This window comes from Harpia harpyja, chromosome 15 (assembly GCF_026419915.1).
Source record: "Harpia harpyja isolate bHarHar1 chromosome 15, bHarHar1 primary haplotype, whole genome shotgun sequence".
NCBI lineage: Eukaryota > Metazoa > Chordata > Aves > Accipitriformes > Accipitridae > Harpia > Harpia harpyja.
The window spans coordinates 17641201-17657566 of NC_068954.1; the positions used below are offsets into that span (position 1 = coordinate 17641201).

At 42.5% G+C, this 16366-nt stretch overlaps 1 protein-coding gene across 3 annotated transcripts in view; it reads left to right on the forward strand.

Moving 5' to 3' along the window:
- KIDINS220 (kinase D interacting substrate 220) overlaps positions 1 to 16366 on the forward strand; it is a 95966-nt gene that overhangs the window by 43528 nt on the left and 36072 nt on the right. For all 3 annotated transcript variants that reach the window (XM_052809312.1, XM_052809313.1, XM_052809314.1), the window contains exons 21-22: positions 613 to 757; positions 4758 to 4920. In XM_052809312.1, the coding sequence (XP_052665272.1) occupies positions 613 to 757; positions 4758 to 4920 (308 nt within the window). The remainder of the gene's footprint in view (positions 1 to 612; positions 758 to 4757; positions 4921 to 16366) is intronic.

A 16366-nucleotide genomic window follows, 5' to 3' on the forward strand; every position in this document is an offset into this window, starting at 1 on the left:
AGGAATTTAGAATATTATAGTACTAGACTTCTACTGCGACACGTCTACCACACTTTTCTTTCCTGCTTTCTGTTCTGTTTTTCCATCTTTATGTAAAATCAGAAAGTGGTTGAATAAAAGGTATCTAGGAAGTAGTGAAAAGCAGCACAGAGTCTGAGGATTCTGAGGTTTTTGAGCTGCCATAGGGTAGAGGCTTAGGGAGTTTTGTAGGAAAGGGACCTGATGTTCACTTTAATTTTAAAATGTAATTAGTAAATGGATGGCATTAACTTTTTGTAGAGACAGTAGGAAACGATGATGGCAATGCTGAAATTAGTAACCTTTTTACAAAATATCTCACTGTGTCACTCTATTTTGCTCTCTCAGAATTGGCATGCAAGTAAAATGTGTAACTCTTACCAGTTCTTGGTTTACATGAAAATCATGTTCAACTGTTACACAGCTAAATCAGAATTAAATTCTGGTAAATATTTTTATGGTATTTTATGTCAACCTCACAGACACATAATCACAAAGGTTCTAACTTTATAATCAAGTAAAACTGAAGTATTTCAAATACATAAAAGTTTTTAATACTAATCAGTATTCCTTGCTTTTTTGTCTCATTATCAGGATACTTACCGAAGACGCCAGATGCAACGTACCATTACCCGCCAAATGTCTTTTGATTTGACCAAGCTGTTGGTTACAGAGGATTGGTTCAGTGATATCAGTCCTCAGACCATGAGGAGATTGCTAAATATTGTATCAGTGACAGGTAAGTGTGGCATGTTTGTGTATAGTAAACAGTATTGTGTTTTTGTTGCTTGTAGTTTACACTCAGACCTTTTAGTGTGTAAACTAAATTTAACAAGTCAGTCCATGTGTTGATTTTGAAAATTCTTCTGAAGCAAACTCTTCTAGAATGCAAGCATAGACTATTCTATGTAGTATTTAAAAAAAAAAAAAACCTGTTTGTTGTTTCATTAACTGCAGTTGGGAGGCAAGTGATTCTAGTCTACATTTTTAGGAAGTTTTATATTTTTTAATTTTGAAGTGGTATAATAAATACATTTTTCAATTTTGTAATACTCTAATGCGAACAAAGCTCGTAGTGGTGGTATCTTAACAGGTAAACTGCGAGGCAAAACCAAGTATGTATCCTTTACATTTTTGCTATGGATATTTGGACTCTTTTTTCCCTAAATGGTTGTCTGGGGCTGATGAAAACATTTTATGGCCTGTTTTCCTTCAACAAAACACAATCAAGACATTGGTATCTTTGAGGTTTAAAAACTGGAAACAACTGGAAAAGGACGTATGTAAGTCTAATAGAATCATGTTTGATGTAGTAAGTGAATGGGGGATGATTATTTACTGTCTTTTCTATTACAGACACTAAAAGACACTGAATAGCCTTACAGCTAACTGATTCAGAACAAACAAAATGAGTTACTTATCACAGTGTATATAGTTAAGTGCGTAACTCTGCAACAGTATCATATGGATGAGGGAAGCTTACGTGGATTCAGAAACAAATACCTGAAAAGTAAAATTCATCAAGTGCTAATAGAAAGCAAGCAATGAACCACAAATCACCAGGGGATATTATTTTTCCCCAGGTTCTGAAGCTTTTACACAAGCATTTGCTATTGTACAGTATGAGGCTTCTGGGCAACTTGGACCTTACTCAGTATTGGCTTGATCTTTAACCAGGAAAAAAATAGCCTGGCAAAAGCTTGAGCTTAATGTTGGTATCCTTATCTCATTTTTGTGTTGATGTGAAAGCCAATACCAGGTTTTGCGAAAGGATCAAATGTCATGTTTTCTCTGTTCCAGGCTTTGTATTGTGAATGTTTATAATGAGGATGTGGACCCTTGTAGAAAACTGCCAGGCAGAAAACTTACCAGGTGCTAGTGAAACACTTTCTACTATGAGGGTGACTAAGCACTGGCACAGGTTGCCCAGGGAGGTTATGGAGTCTCCATCCTTGGAGATATTCAGAAGCCATCTGGACATGGTCCTGGGCAAATGGCTCTGGGTGGTCCTGCTTGAGCAGGAAGGGTTGGACCAGATGACCTGCGGAGATCCCTTCCAACCTCAACCATTCTGTGATTCTGTGAAACAAATACTATTAACAGTTTCTAGGACTAACTGGAAAATGTAAGGGATTCACAGATATGTCAGATGTATTGACTTTAATACTTAAAAATATTTTAGTACTATCTAGCATGCATATTTAGTGTATTAAATTAGGTTCATTAGATAAGATGGGATGCAAACAGGAAGGTTAGTTCAGGAGAACTTCTTGCCACTGGTAAGCAAGGTTATTGGCTCATAAAATAATGAGTAGCATAATGATTGAAGAGACAATAAACAGTTGTTCCCCTACCTACAGCTGAGTTTGGGAAAGGACAAATAGTGCTTTTAGAATTTGAAATAGCTAGTTGGAAAAACGTTGCATTTACTATACAGGTATTTCTGCTTTTGTTTTGTTTCTTTATATCTAGACTTGTGTGCAATTGTAGCTTTCCCATTGACCCATTAGAGATCAGTGGTGTCTTTCAGAAGAAACAGTGCACCTTTGAGCTCTTCCCTAACAAATTGATCTTAGTTACAGCTTCCTACATTACACTTCAAGGAGGGTCTTGGAAGATGACATTAATCCTATTCTCTACAGCTCCTGTGCTGTAGAACTCTTCTCCTGAATAAAATGGATTACCTTTTATGCCACTTCAACTCTTTTAATCTGAGTTCCTTGTTTTATGATAAAGGATCTCACTAAATGATAAGTAGTACTACACTGTACAAATGGAGAACAAAGTGAATATTACTGTGTTTTGAGGAAAAGAGTTCTGCTCTTGTTTGTAGTGATTTCAACATTAACCAAATTATCACAAGCTGTGGGTTATGTTAATGAAAATAGAATCTCTAAAACTTCTGATTTCCATAAACCTAATAAAATTTGATTGCTAGGAAGACTACGGTACACTTCTACCAATAACACCAGCAATAAAAGATTATGTTAAATGACCTTTGTCATTTCTAGAAATATGACCTATGTCTTTCTATGATAACATATAATGCTTAAGTAAAAAAATATTCTTAATTTTCTAATGAGAGCTGTATCATTTGAGAGAGAGAATTTTAGGAAGAAAACTTTCACAGATACAGAAATATCGCAGTTGCCTGCAGGCAACAAGTATCAAGGATGGGTTCAACAGATTTGGCATTAAATTCTGCATCGAGTTATTGTAGCCATATTGCCTACACTGCGTGCAGTTCAGAAATCAGCCTGTCTCTATTGCACAGTACATAGCTGGAGCTAAGAAACCTGTTGCAACCACCTCAGGTCTCACTTAGAGTGTTTGCTTTGCCAATGGATGCACAGAGTAATAGTACTGGCCAAAACTGAACTGATTCCTGCTGATCCATTTGGTTGCAGAAACCTGCTACAGCATTATTGATGCTGCATCCACTGCCCAACTTAACATTGCATTTGGGAGTACTTATTTCCAGCAAGTCTCAAGTAGGCGGGACTGTTTCAGGTCTGGTACAGTGCCGAGGTGATCATCTCAGTAGGAAGTACGATACAAGGACACAGTTGTATGTTTCTGAGCTGAGGTTCAGCTCTGTCGAACCAACCTGGGTAACACAGAGGGGTTGGCTGTCTCTGCGGTTCCATTCCCAGTAGTATTTGCATAGTTTGGATTGTCCTAATTTACCTTCACTGAGGTTATGAAGAACTAAATGTAAATGCTGTTTCAAATTAAGTAAAATAACCCATGTCTTGTTTTGTGTTCCATTAACTTAACGCTAGTATCATTAATAGAAGAGTGTTAATGTGTAGTTTTCTGCATTTTCCCCTGCTTTTTCCCTTTTTTAGTGATCATTCATATATGACAACAAACCTAAAATTCTGAGCTAATCTTTTAATTAAATGTGCAGTCTTTTAGCAGTGTCATTACAATTTGTAGCATGAAGTGTCTGGTTTTGTCAAATTATAGTGCAGATGTGAAAGTATAACAATCACAAACTGTTAGTTATAAAAACAAACAAACAAAACATTTGCAAGAACACTTTTAGTGTACTATAATCTGTGGTTATATATGATAATTTCATGAGCAGAGCCTTCAGGCTGTAAGTTACACGTCATCACCAATATTAGTAATGCAATTCTAGAAAATGTGCTAAAACTTGAAATTCATGAACTGTAGCATTAACTTTCTCTGTTTTTTCAAATAAACTTTATTTGTAATTCATACCTTGCCTTATTAACTTAAAACAGTCTTTTGTTGATAGCTTTGAATTTTACTTTACTGGCTATTGAAGATGTCAGTTGTATGCTTAGCTTGTTTTGACCATATTTCCTATGTCAATGCACAGAGGATCTTTCACAGTATTAGCATGATTTTTGTGTTTAGATTGAGAAATAAATGCTGTGTGAAATTCTCTATTGAGTTTTGTTAAAGTAACTTAAGATTCACCTGTAACAGGATGATAGTAATTAGTGCTTAACCTGGAGCTGAAGTTGACAATTCTGGAGAGTCTCGTGTTCTGACCAGTATTTGCAAGAATTTTTATTAGGTTGTCAAATAATATTTTTAGGTGCAACTTGAGATGATTTTGAACTTAGCTAGCTAAAAATATAATACCAGAAAGTTCACAGATCAGGTTAAGTGACTTACATAGCTGTTACTTTGAGGAAAAAAAAGATATCTTTCAAAAGCAAAAAAAAATCCCTTGTGTTTCTTTCCCTCCTTCCCTGTTACATTAGGTCGTTTATTGAGAGCTAATCAGATCACATTCAATTGGGATAGACTGGCTAGTTGGATCAATCTCACAGAGCAGTGGCCGTATAGAACATCGTGGCTCATACTGCATCTTGAAGAGACTGAAGGTGTTCCAGATCAGCTGACTTTAAAAACCATCTATGAGAGGTAAGTGTTATTCTGGTAATGGTGTGCACTTTCTATTATTAAAATAGTGATCATTATGTCCTGGTTTCAGCTGGGATAGAGTTAACGGTCTTCCTAGTAGCTGGTACAGTGCTATGTTTTGAGTTCAGTATGCGAAGAATGTTGATAACACACTGATGTTTTCAGTTGTTGCTCAGTAGTGTTTAGACTAAAGTCAAGGATTTTTCAGCTTCTCGTGCCCAGCCAGCGAGAAAGCTGGAGGGGCACAAGAAGTTGGCACAGGACACAGCCAGGGCACCTGACCCAAACTGGCCAACGGTGTATTCCATACCATGGGACGTCACATCTAGTATAGGAACGGGGAAGTGGGGGCGGGGAATCGCCGCTCGGGGACTGGCTGGGTGTCGGTCGGCGGGTGGTGAGCAATTGCACTGCGCATCATTTGTACATTCCAATCCTTTCATTATTACTGTTGTCATTTTATTAGTGTTATCATTATCATTATTAGTTTCTTCTTTTCTGTTCTATTAAACTGTTCTTATCTCAACCCATGGGTTTTGCTTCTTTTCCCGATTTTCTCCCCCATCCCACTGGGTGGGGGGGAGTGAGTGAGCAGCTGCGTGGTTTTTAGTTGCTGGCTGGGGTTAAACCACGACACATTATTAATGATTATTAGACTAACATGGCTTTCAAACAGCCACCAAGTTGTAATCTAAAATTCCCACAATCTTATTCTCCTCTATTAAATTTTGGAAACTTAAATTACTTTCATTGCTATTTAATGCACCACATACGAATGTGTGCTTTATATTGAAAACAAAGAGAATTATACTGGAATTCTTTCACAGGTAGCTAGCTGTGCTTCTGTCTCGTGATGTAATTTTCATCTCTACCTTGGCCAAGCTAGAAGTTGGTTTTTTTTCCCTATTTAGAAATCTGAACTAAGCTCTGCAAAAACTGCCTTTACTGGTAAAGATCTCTGAGGGTTTGGTACTCGGCAAGTGTGTTTGCAGTTACAGAATATGGAAGTGAAGCATGACTTGCTCCATTGCTGATACAAGTTGCTGTCCAACAGAGCTGTCTAGGTATTGCAACTGGGAGTAAATGGTCCCTGTGTTGCCAGTGAACATGCCTTTCCAGCACCTGGTTGCTCATAAGAAAGGACCTGTGGATTGTGAAAAGTGACCTGATGACAGTGGGAGGAATGGAAGAGAAAGAATGTGACTGGGAGTTGGGCCTATAGGGAAAAAACCAGAATCTGAGAATGAAAGTCAGTAAGAGGAATGAAGGGTTTGACTTGGGTAAGAAATAACTGAGATCAGATGAAATGAACAGCTGAGGTAAAGAGGGAAGACTGGGATTAATTGAACAAGTTACCAGAAAATCTAGAGACTTGGCAGGATCCAGGCAAAGAATGGAGAGGAGAATGAACTTGAACAGAAAATTTTGGGAAGGTGCCCTGCACTAAGAGTCAAGGAATGAGAGAACTGGATGGAGGTCTGGGATGGGCTGGAAATTATTGAAGTGTTGAGAATGGAATTAGGATTGATTAGGAAAGATGACTGGCGTGAGTTGTATTAGGAAAGGAAAGTCGAAGTGAGGTTAAGATCTGAACATGGAGAACCAGAAGGTAGAGGGACAAGGGTGGACTGGACGTGATGAGGCTGAGGATTGAAGATGGACAAAGAGGGCAAGTAGTAGACTGGAGTGGCTTCAAGTTGCGGGGTTGTTTCTGAAATACCAAGCTTGAGAGGTAAAGCAGTACATGATTAGAAAACACTTTCTCTAGAGAATGGATCCAGTTTCTGGGTTTTGCATTTCCTCTGCGAGTGCAAGATACCTGTGAAATCATAGATAAAGTAATGGGAACCCACCTCTCCATTGTGGGTTCACACGGCTAGTGTCACAAATGTTTATGTGATCAGGTAAGTACAATAATTCAGAATCATCAGGGATTCCCTCTCCTGTTATGCTTTCTAGTACCCTTGCTGTAGATATTTCTAACTTCTTGTCCTGGTTTCAGCTGGGATAGAGTTAACTGTCTTCCTAGTAGCGGGTACAGTGCTATGTTTTGAGTTCAGTATGTGAAGAATGTTGATAACACTGACGTCTTCAGTTGTTGTTCAGTAGTGTTTAGACTAATGTCAAGGATTTTTCAGCTTCTCATGCCCAGCCAGCGAGAAAGCTGGAGGGGCACAAGAAGTTGGCACAGGACACAGCCAGGGCACCTGACCCAAACTGGCCAACGGTGTGTTCCATACCATGGGACGTCCCATCTAGTATAGGAACGGGGAAGTGAGGGCAGGGATTCGCCGCTCGGGGGACTGGCTGGGTGTCAGTCGGCGGGTGGTGAGCAATTGCACTGCGCATCATTTGTACATTCCAATCCTTTCATTATTGCTGTTGTCATTTTATTAGTGTTATCATTATCATTATTAGCTTCTTCTTTTCTGTTCTATTAAACCGTTCTTATCTCAACCCACGGGTTTTGCTTCTTTTCCCGATTTTCTCCCCCATCCCACTGGGCGGGGGGGGGGAGTGAGTGAGCGGCTGCGTGGTGTTTAGTTGCTGGCTGGGGTTAAACCACGACAGTCCTTTTTGGCGCCCAACGTGGGGCACGAAGGGTTGAGATAATGACAAACCTGACCAGACCTTGTTAAAACAAATTTGTTATAAGCATTCGTTATATCGGTCTAATAGTCTCTGGTCATTATGTTGATTTATGTGTTCTTAGAGTTGTTGCTCTGGTTTTTAAAGTTCTGTTATGTATCACCTCGCTTGCTGTATGTAGTCCCTCTTCTGCTGCTTATCATCCGTGGGAGGTGGATTAAGGTTTTCGCTTTGATGTATTGTATAACACCGGTTTATGGTATGATAAAGTCGTCGGCTGTGGGATTAATCCGGTACTTGTACCCAGCATTGTCACCTTTATACTGTGGAAGCCATCTGTGGGAAACTATTAATAATTATACCATTTACCTTTCCTCCTTGGAAAACCAGTCTATGGGTGGGATACCTTTCTTCCCCTCTCCTTTCTCCTTCAGTCCAGTTACAATGGTGTTTGAGAATTTTGAAAAATTTGAATACTCTTGGGATGTTGGGACCAGCATGGTCCTAGCCCTACTGCTAGGAATTAGCATGCTTCTGAATGTGGTTCAGCTCTCGTTTAAGGTTAAACAACTATTTAAGAAAATCACCCAGAGATCTGCCCCAAGGCTGGATAATTATGAGTGGCAGGGTGTGTGGGGTAGTATGGGCAAGTACCTAGAAAAGTGGGCACCTCCAATGTTTTGGAAATTCACCCCTGAACAAGTGCAGAATCCAGAAGAACTAGCAAAATATTTGGAAAAGGTATGCTGTCACCCCGGCAGCTCCAGAGAGATACAAATTACTGCAACGTGCTGGGGCCTGGCCCATGCCTATCAAGCCCTGTTCGACACCACTCAGTACCCTCAAGGGGAAGAGAAGGTCTCTGGACCTAACAACAAAACGATGAGCACTGCGGTCACTCAAACCTCGGCAACGGGCACTGCGGCCCCTCCAGCCCCGGCGACGAGCACTGTGGCTACCCAAACCTCAGCGACAGGCACTGCAGCCCCTCCAGCCTCGGCAATGAGCACGGCAGCTACCCAAACCTCGGCCAACGGGCACTGAGGTCCCTCCAGCCCCAGCAACGAGCACAGCAGCTACCCAAACCTTGGCAACAGACACTGCGGTTATCCAAGACCCGGCGAGCGGTACTGCAACTGAACCAGCGGACCAACCTGCACCAGTATCAGTTGCCCCCGTACAGAAAAAGAAATATACAAAAAAATCAGTTCGCTTAGCGAAGGATGAAGGCGAACCAGGGTCATCACGGGAAGAGGAGGAAGAGGCAGAACCAGAGGTAATAACCCGGTCCCTATCCTTGAGTGAGCTGCGGGATATGCGAAAAGATTTTGGCCGCCGTATAGGTGAGCATATTATCACCTGGCTCCTCCGATGCTGGGACAATGGGGCTAATAGCTTGGAATTAGAAGGTAGGGAAGCCAAGCAGCTGGGATCGCTTGCCAGGAAAGGTGGCATTGACAAGGCAATTGGAAGAGGGACACAAGCCATCAGCCTCTGGAGGCGACTCCTGTCAAGTGTGAAGGAAAGGTACCCCTTTAAGGAAGATGTTATATGTCAATCAAGCAAGTGGACAACCATGGAAAAAGGTATCCAATATCTGAGGGAATTAGCTGTGCTAGAGACAATTCATCATGATCCGGACAACCCACAATTACCCAAAGATCCAGACGAAGTCCAATGCACACGACCCATGTGGCGGAAGTTTGTACGGAGCGCACCATCGTCCTATGCCAACTCACTGGCGATAATGACCTGGAAAGACGAAGAGGCACCGACAGTGGATGAAGTGGCTCGCCAACTCCGTCAATACGAAGAAAATCTCTCCTCCTCCCTACAAGCCTGCATTTTGGCTGTGGAGAAGCTGTCCGAGGATTTCCAGCAATTCAAAGAGGAGATGTCCTGTTGCCCACCTGTAAGGACCAATGTCTCAGCTATCAGGAGTGAGCGCTCCTCTGCCCAAGAGAGAGAATATAGAAGGTACACACCGCGAGGTGCCCTGTGGTTTTACTTATGTGATCATGGAGAGGACATGAGGAAATGGGATGGAAAACCTACCTCGGTCCTAAATGCACGGGTACGTGAGCTGCGAGGAAAAAACACCACAAAAGGGGATTCTACCAGGAAAAATGCCGCTCCGGTTTCCAAACAGAGTAGAAGGGCTGATCTTATTTCTGATCCTCTTGAAGGGACTTCTGAGCCAATTTTACGAGAATTAAGTGAATACTGGATACTCTGACCAGAATTAGAGGGGCCCTGCCTCCAGCCAGGTGGAGGAAAGGGATAACCGGGTCTATTGGACTGTGTGGATTCGATGGCCTGGCACGTTAGACCCACAGGAGTATAAGGCTCTAGTAGACACCGGCGCACAGTGCACTCTAATGCCATCAAGTTATGAAGGGGCAGAACCCATTTCTATTTCTGGTGTGACAGAGGGATCCCAAGAGTTAACTGTATTGGAAGCTGAAGTAAGCCTAACTGGGAATGAATGGCAGAAACACCCCATTGTGACTGGTCCAGAGGCTCCGTGCATCCTTGCAGGATATCTCAGGAGAGGGTATTTTAAGGACCCAAAGGGGTATCGATGGGCTTTTGGTATAGCTGCCTTGGAGATGGAGGGCACGGAACAGCTGTTTACCCTGCCTGGTCTCTCTCAAGACCCTTCGATTGTGGGGTTGCTGAGGGTTGAAGAACAACAAGTACCAATTGCTACCACGACGGTGCACCAGCGCCAATATCGCACCAACCGAGACTCTCCGATTCCCATCCACAAGTTGATTCGCTAACTGGAGAGCCAAGGAGTGATCAGCAAAACTCGCTCACCTTTTAATAGTCCCATATGGCCCGTGCGAAAGTCTAATGGGGAGTGGAGACTAACAGTTGACTATCGCGGCCTGAATGAAGTTACGCCACCGCTGAGTGCTGCCGTTCCAGATATGCTAGAACTTCAATACGAACTAGAGTCAAAGGCAGCCAAGTGGTATGCTACAATTGACATTGCTAATGCGTTTTTCTCAATCCCTCTGGCAGCAGAGTGTCGTCCACAATTTGCCTTTACTTGGAGGGGTGTCCAGTACACTTGGAATCGATTGCCCCAGGGGTGGAAACACAGCCCCACCATTTGCCATGGACTAATCCAGACCGCACTGGAAAAAGGTGAAGCTCCGGAACACCTGCAATACATTGATGACATCATCGTATGGGGCAACACGGCAGAAGTCGTCTTTGAGAAAGGGAAGAAAATAATCCAAATCCTTCTGAAAGCCGGTTTTGCCATAAAAGAAAGTAAGGTCAAGGGACCTGCACGGGAGATCCAGTTTTTAGGAATAAAATGGCGAGATGGGCGTCGTCAGATCCCAATGGACATGATTAACAAAATAGCAGCTATGTCTCCACCAACTAATAAAAAGGAAACACAGGCCTTCTTAGGTGTCGTGGGGTTTTGGAGAATGCATATTCCAAATTACAGTCTGATTGTAAGCCCTCTCTATCAAGTGACCCGAAAGAAGAATGATTTTCAATGGGGCCCTGAGCAACAACAAGCCTTTGAACAAATTAAACGGGAGATTGTTCACGCAGTAGCCCTTGGACCTGTCCGGACAGGACAAGATGTTAAAAATGTGCTCTATACTGCAGCTGGGGAGAATGGCCCTACCTGGAGCCTCTGGCAGAAAACACCTGGGGAGACCCGAGGCCGACCCCTGGGGTTTTGGAGTCGAGGATATCGGGGATCCGAAGCTCGCTATACTCCAACTGAAAAAGAGATATTGGCAGCATATGAAGGAGTTCAAGCTGCCTCAGAAGTGGTTGGTACTGAAACACAGCTCCTCTTAGCACCCCGACTGCCAGTGCTGGGCTGGATGTTCAAAGGGAGGGTCTCCTCTACACATCACGCGACTGATGCCACATGGAGTAAGTGGATTGCACTGATCACACAACGGGCTCGCATAGGAAACCCCAGTCGCCCAGGAATTTTGGAAGTGATCACGGACTGGCCAGAACGCAAAGATTTTGGAATGTCGCCAGAGGAGGAGGTGGCACGTGCTGAAGAGGCCCCGCTGTATAATAAACTGCCAGAAAATGAGAGGCAATATGCCCTGTTCACTGACGGATCCTGTCGCATCGTGGGAAAGCATCGGAGGTGGAAAGCTGCCGTATGGAGTCCTACACGACAAGTTGCAGAAACTGCTGAAGGAGAAGGTGAATCGAGTCAGTTTGCAGAGGTGAAAGCCATCCAGCTAGCATTAGCTATTGCTGAAAGAGAAAAGTGGCCAGCGCTCTACCTCTATACTGACTCATGGATGGTGGCAAATGCCCTGTGGGGGTGGCTACAGCAATGGAAGCAGAGCAACTGGCAGCACAGAGGTAAACCCATCTGGGCTGCCGCACTGTGGCAAGATATTGCATCCCGGCTAGAGAATCTGGTTGTAAAAGTACGTCATGTAGATGCTCACATACCCAAGAGTCGGGCCACTGAAGAACATCAAAACAACCAACAGGTGGATCAGGCTGCCAAGATTGAAGTGGCTCAGGTGGACCTGGACTGGCAACATAAGGGTGAGCTATTTGTGGCTCGGTGGGCCCATGATGCTTCAGGCCATCAGGGAAGAGATGCAACATATAGATGGGCTCGTGATCGAGGGGTGGACTTGACCATGGACACTATTGCACGGGTTATCCATGAATGTGAAACATGTGCTGCAATTAAGCAAGCCAAGCGGTTAAAGCCCCTGTGGTATGGAGGACGATGGCTGAAATATAAATATGGAGAAGCCTGGCAGATTGACTGTATCACACTCCCACAAACTCGCCAAGGCAAGCACCATGTGCTCACGATGGTGGAAGCAACCACTGGATGGCTGGAAACATATTCTGTGCCCCATGCCACCGCCCGGAACACTATCCTGGGCCTAGAAAAGCAAGTCTTGTGGCGACATGGCACCCCAGAACGAATTGAGTCAGACAACGGGACTCGTTTCCGAAACAACCTCATAGACACCTGGGCCAAAGAGCATGGCATTGAGTGGGTGTATCATATCCCCTATCATGCACCAGCCTCTGGGAAAATTGAGCGATACAATGGACTGTTAAAGACTACATTGAGAGCAATGGGGGGTGGAACTTTCAAACATTGGGATACACATTTAGCAAAAGCCACCTGGTTAGTCAACACCAGAGGATCTGCCAATCGGGGTGGCCCTGCCCAGTCAGAATTTTTACATACTGTAGAAGGGGATAAAGTCCCTGTAGTGCACATAAAAAAATATGTTAGGGAAGACAGTCTGGGTTACTCCTGCCTCAGGCAATGGTAAACCCATTCGTGGGATTGCTTTTGCTCAAGGGCCTGGGTGCACTTGGTGGGTGATGCGAAAAGATGGGGAAGTCCGATGTGTGCCTCAAGGGGATTTAATTTTAGGTGAGAATAGCCAGAATTAAACTGTATATGCTATATCCATAGTACTGTAGTAAGAATCACTTAGATCAAGCAAGAAAAGAACTGTGATAAAACTGAGCAAAGCGCAGTAGTGATGGAACCAGAACTGACTCCAGCATGCAACAATCCAACGGTGCACACCATCCTCCTGCTGCGCCAAATGTCACCTGCTTGTCACACCGCACTGAAGCCCAACTCTGCTCTACTGACTGAGAGGACTTTGCACCATCCCTCCTGCCCAGAAAGACTGGTATGACAGATGGAGCCCAGAGTCGGAAACTAAATGAACTCAATGAACATTTTATGAATATGACCCATGAACTAAAGGAATGATATCTCTGTGTGTGTATACATATAGATATATATATATATCTATATCTCATTGCTCATATGTCTTAAAGGGATGGAAAGGTGATGATTGATCAGGATGTAACTAAAGGTATGGGAACTGTGCATGACGTCAATGGTATAGAATAAGGGGTGGATACTGTCCTGGTTTCAGCTGGGATAGAGTTAACTGTCTTCCTAGTAGCTGGTACAGTGCTATGTTTTGAGTTCAGTATGCGAAGAATGTTGATAACACTGATGTCTTCAGTTGTTGCTCAGTAGTGTTTAGACTAATGTCAAGGATTTTTCAGCTTCTCATGCCCAGCCAGTGAGAAAGCTGGAGGGGCACAAGAAGTTGGCACAGGACACAGCCAGGGCACCTGACCCAAACTGGCCAACGGTGTATTCCATACCATGGGACGTCCCATCCAGTATAGGAACGGGGAAGTGAGGGCAGGGAATCGCCGCTCGGGGGACTGGCTGGGTGTCAGTCGGCGGGTGGTGAGCAATTGCACTGCGCATCATTTGTACATTCCAATCCTTTCATTATTGCTGTTGTCATTTTATTAGTGTTATCATTATCATTATTAGCTTCTTCTTTTCTGTTCTATTAAACCGTTCTTATCTCAACCCACGGGTTTTGCTTCTTTTCCCGATTTTCTCCCCCATCCCACTGGGCGGGGGGGGGGGGGAGTGAGTGAGCGGCTGCGTGGTTTTTAGTTGCTGGCTGGGGTTAAACCAGGACACTTCTCTTTATTTAGGTTTTCCGTATAGCATGTTTCACAATTTTATATTTTCAGTATTTATCCAACAAGCTCATTACAGCCTTTTGATTATGAGCATCGACAGTAATAAATCGCTTTGGAGTGATCAAAATCCAAAGCTATCTTGAAGATGTAACTATGTTTATGTTTTCTGATAAAGCAAAGGTGGTATTAGAGACCTGATTTGTTCTCATAAATGGGTACTAGTAATTCCAGTATAAACTAACGTTAAATCTGTAGTAAACCAATGTGAAGAGAAGGAAAGGACAGTCACAATTGAATGTGAATGACTTATTTGGGTTCTGGATTATTTGTTGTTAGTACAGACAGTTGAGCTGTTGATATTCAGTGCCAACTGGAGTGTGTCAGGGTTTATTAGTTCCAGTGTGGAGGAGATGCATGACTCCTGCTATGCTGTTGTGCCTCTTGCTATGCAGGTTGTGTTTGGAAGTAATATAGCCACTAAAGTAGAGTGTCAATTCAGAATTGACAGTTATAAATGTATAAATAAATTTATAGTGCATAAAACTAGGATCTGTAATAAGAAACAGTGAAGAACCCTGTGCCGTATATTGGAAAAGGGAAGGTGATGATCTTCTTTTAAGTACAGCTGTTGGTATTCTACCTGCGATACCAGGAAAACAAGGAAAAGGAAGAGACGACCAATATTCAGGATTCTCTGTTTAGCAAAAAACCCCAACAGGATTATTTGATATGAAAATGATAAAGCTACAAAACTGAGTTTCTTAAGGTTCATAATAATAACATTACCGCATGTTCAGGAAGAGAATTGATGTGTCTCAGGCACTTCTGTTGAACCTGTGTAAGGCACTAAATATATAACTTTACTGATGTAGTGACAAAGCTGAGATCTCATCTGTCTGGTGATATGGGTGATCATCTCTACTGCATGCTGAATACGAAAAGGTCTGTGAACTCTTCTCTGGGATTATCTAATGCTCTAAAAATTCTGTTTTATCCAAAATAATCCTTTCTGTGTCATTGTTATTCTTTTTATCTACAACTGTTTGAAGTCACTTGGCTTGAATATCTGTTTCTGTATCAGTTCGAAGTAGAGTATTTACTTTAGTTCCTCTTTTAAAACTTCAGTTTCTGTTTTCTAAGGTTTTCTAGTTTATAGAGCAGCTTTCCCATTTGGAGTCTCATGAATAGATACCAGATTTTGATACTTTTATAGCTTCCATTCCTATACTGAGTTTGTGTTACTTCTTCCCTGCCTTTTATTCTGCAAGGATTTTTTTATTTGGGGGGTTTTTTTGGTCCTTTAGAACAGGAGCAAGAATATAATTTTCCTAGTATTGAATAGTTTGTGTCAAACTACTTTTTATTTTGACAGTGCAAATTCTTTTTTGGTTTTGCTGCATTTCTGAACTCTAAGTGTGTCAGGGGAGAGCGGTCTGCTTGGACATCTCCCTTGGAATAAAGGATTCTTGCAGGTTGTGTGTTAAGTGTAGGAGTTTCACACTCAATCACATTCTCTATATAAGGAGAATGCTTTGATATTACAGTTACTTTTCCAACTTTTAAAATATCATGTGTTAAAAAGCTTGTGAATCACCAGGGTTCCCCTGCAGTGAGAACTTTCCATTGCCTTCCTCTTAGCTGCTGATTGTGCAGGGCAGAGGGTTAACACAACAGCTGGATCTCTTACAGGTACCTTCAGCTGAAGAGTTACAGTAGATAATTTGTGTGTGCACTGAGGGAATGACAAATGGTAATAAACCCCATGTGGTTTTACTGCTGTATCTTTGGAGGCACATCGTAACCAGCTCCATATTACCACTACTGCTGATGCGCGGTACCTGTGTGTACGGCAGGGCTGTGACGGCAGGTGGCACTAGCAGAATGGCTGGCTGGCCAGTGTAGCTCTGACTGCTTCTATTCGCTTGTTTGGCTTAGGATATTCTGTATTCATATTTAAAGTTAGTGATCTTTTTCACTAGGTGCTTTGTTTTGCAGTATTTCAAAGAATAAGCAATACTTTCACAATGTAAAAAAGTATAGTAAAATGGAAAGAATCAAGTAGTCAAGCATTAAGAAATGAAAGAACAAAAATAGTCTGCAGTTAATTCCCCTCTGTGTATGCATTATGATATATGATTTATATGATCATATGCTATTTTGCACCCATAAGATTCCTGTCTTTTAATGTCCAGAATTTAATTTTGCAGACTGTATAGACAGGCTATGTAGTAAAGGGGAGGGCCATTTTCTGTCACATCTCGGTGCTATCTGTTATAGTGGAAAAGAATGTAATAGCAAAGCTAAACTAAGACAACTGAAAGCTGCTCTAGAACTATTTGTCAGAGTTTGT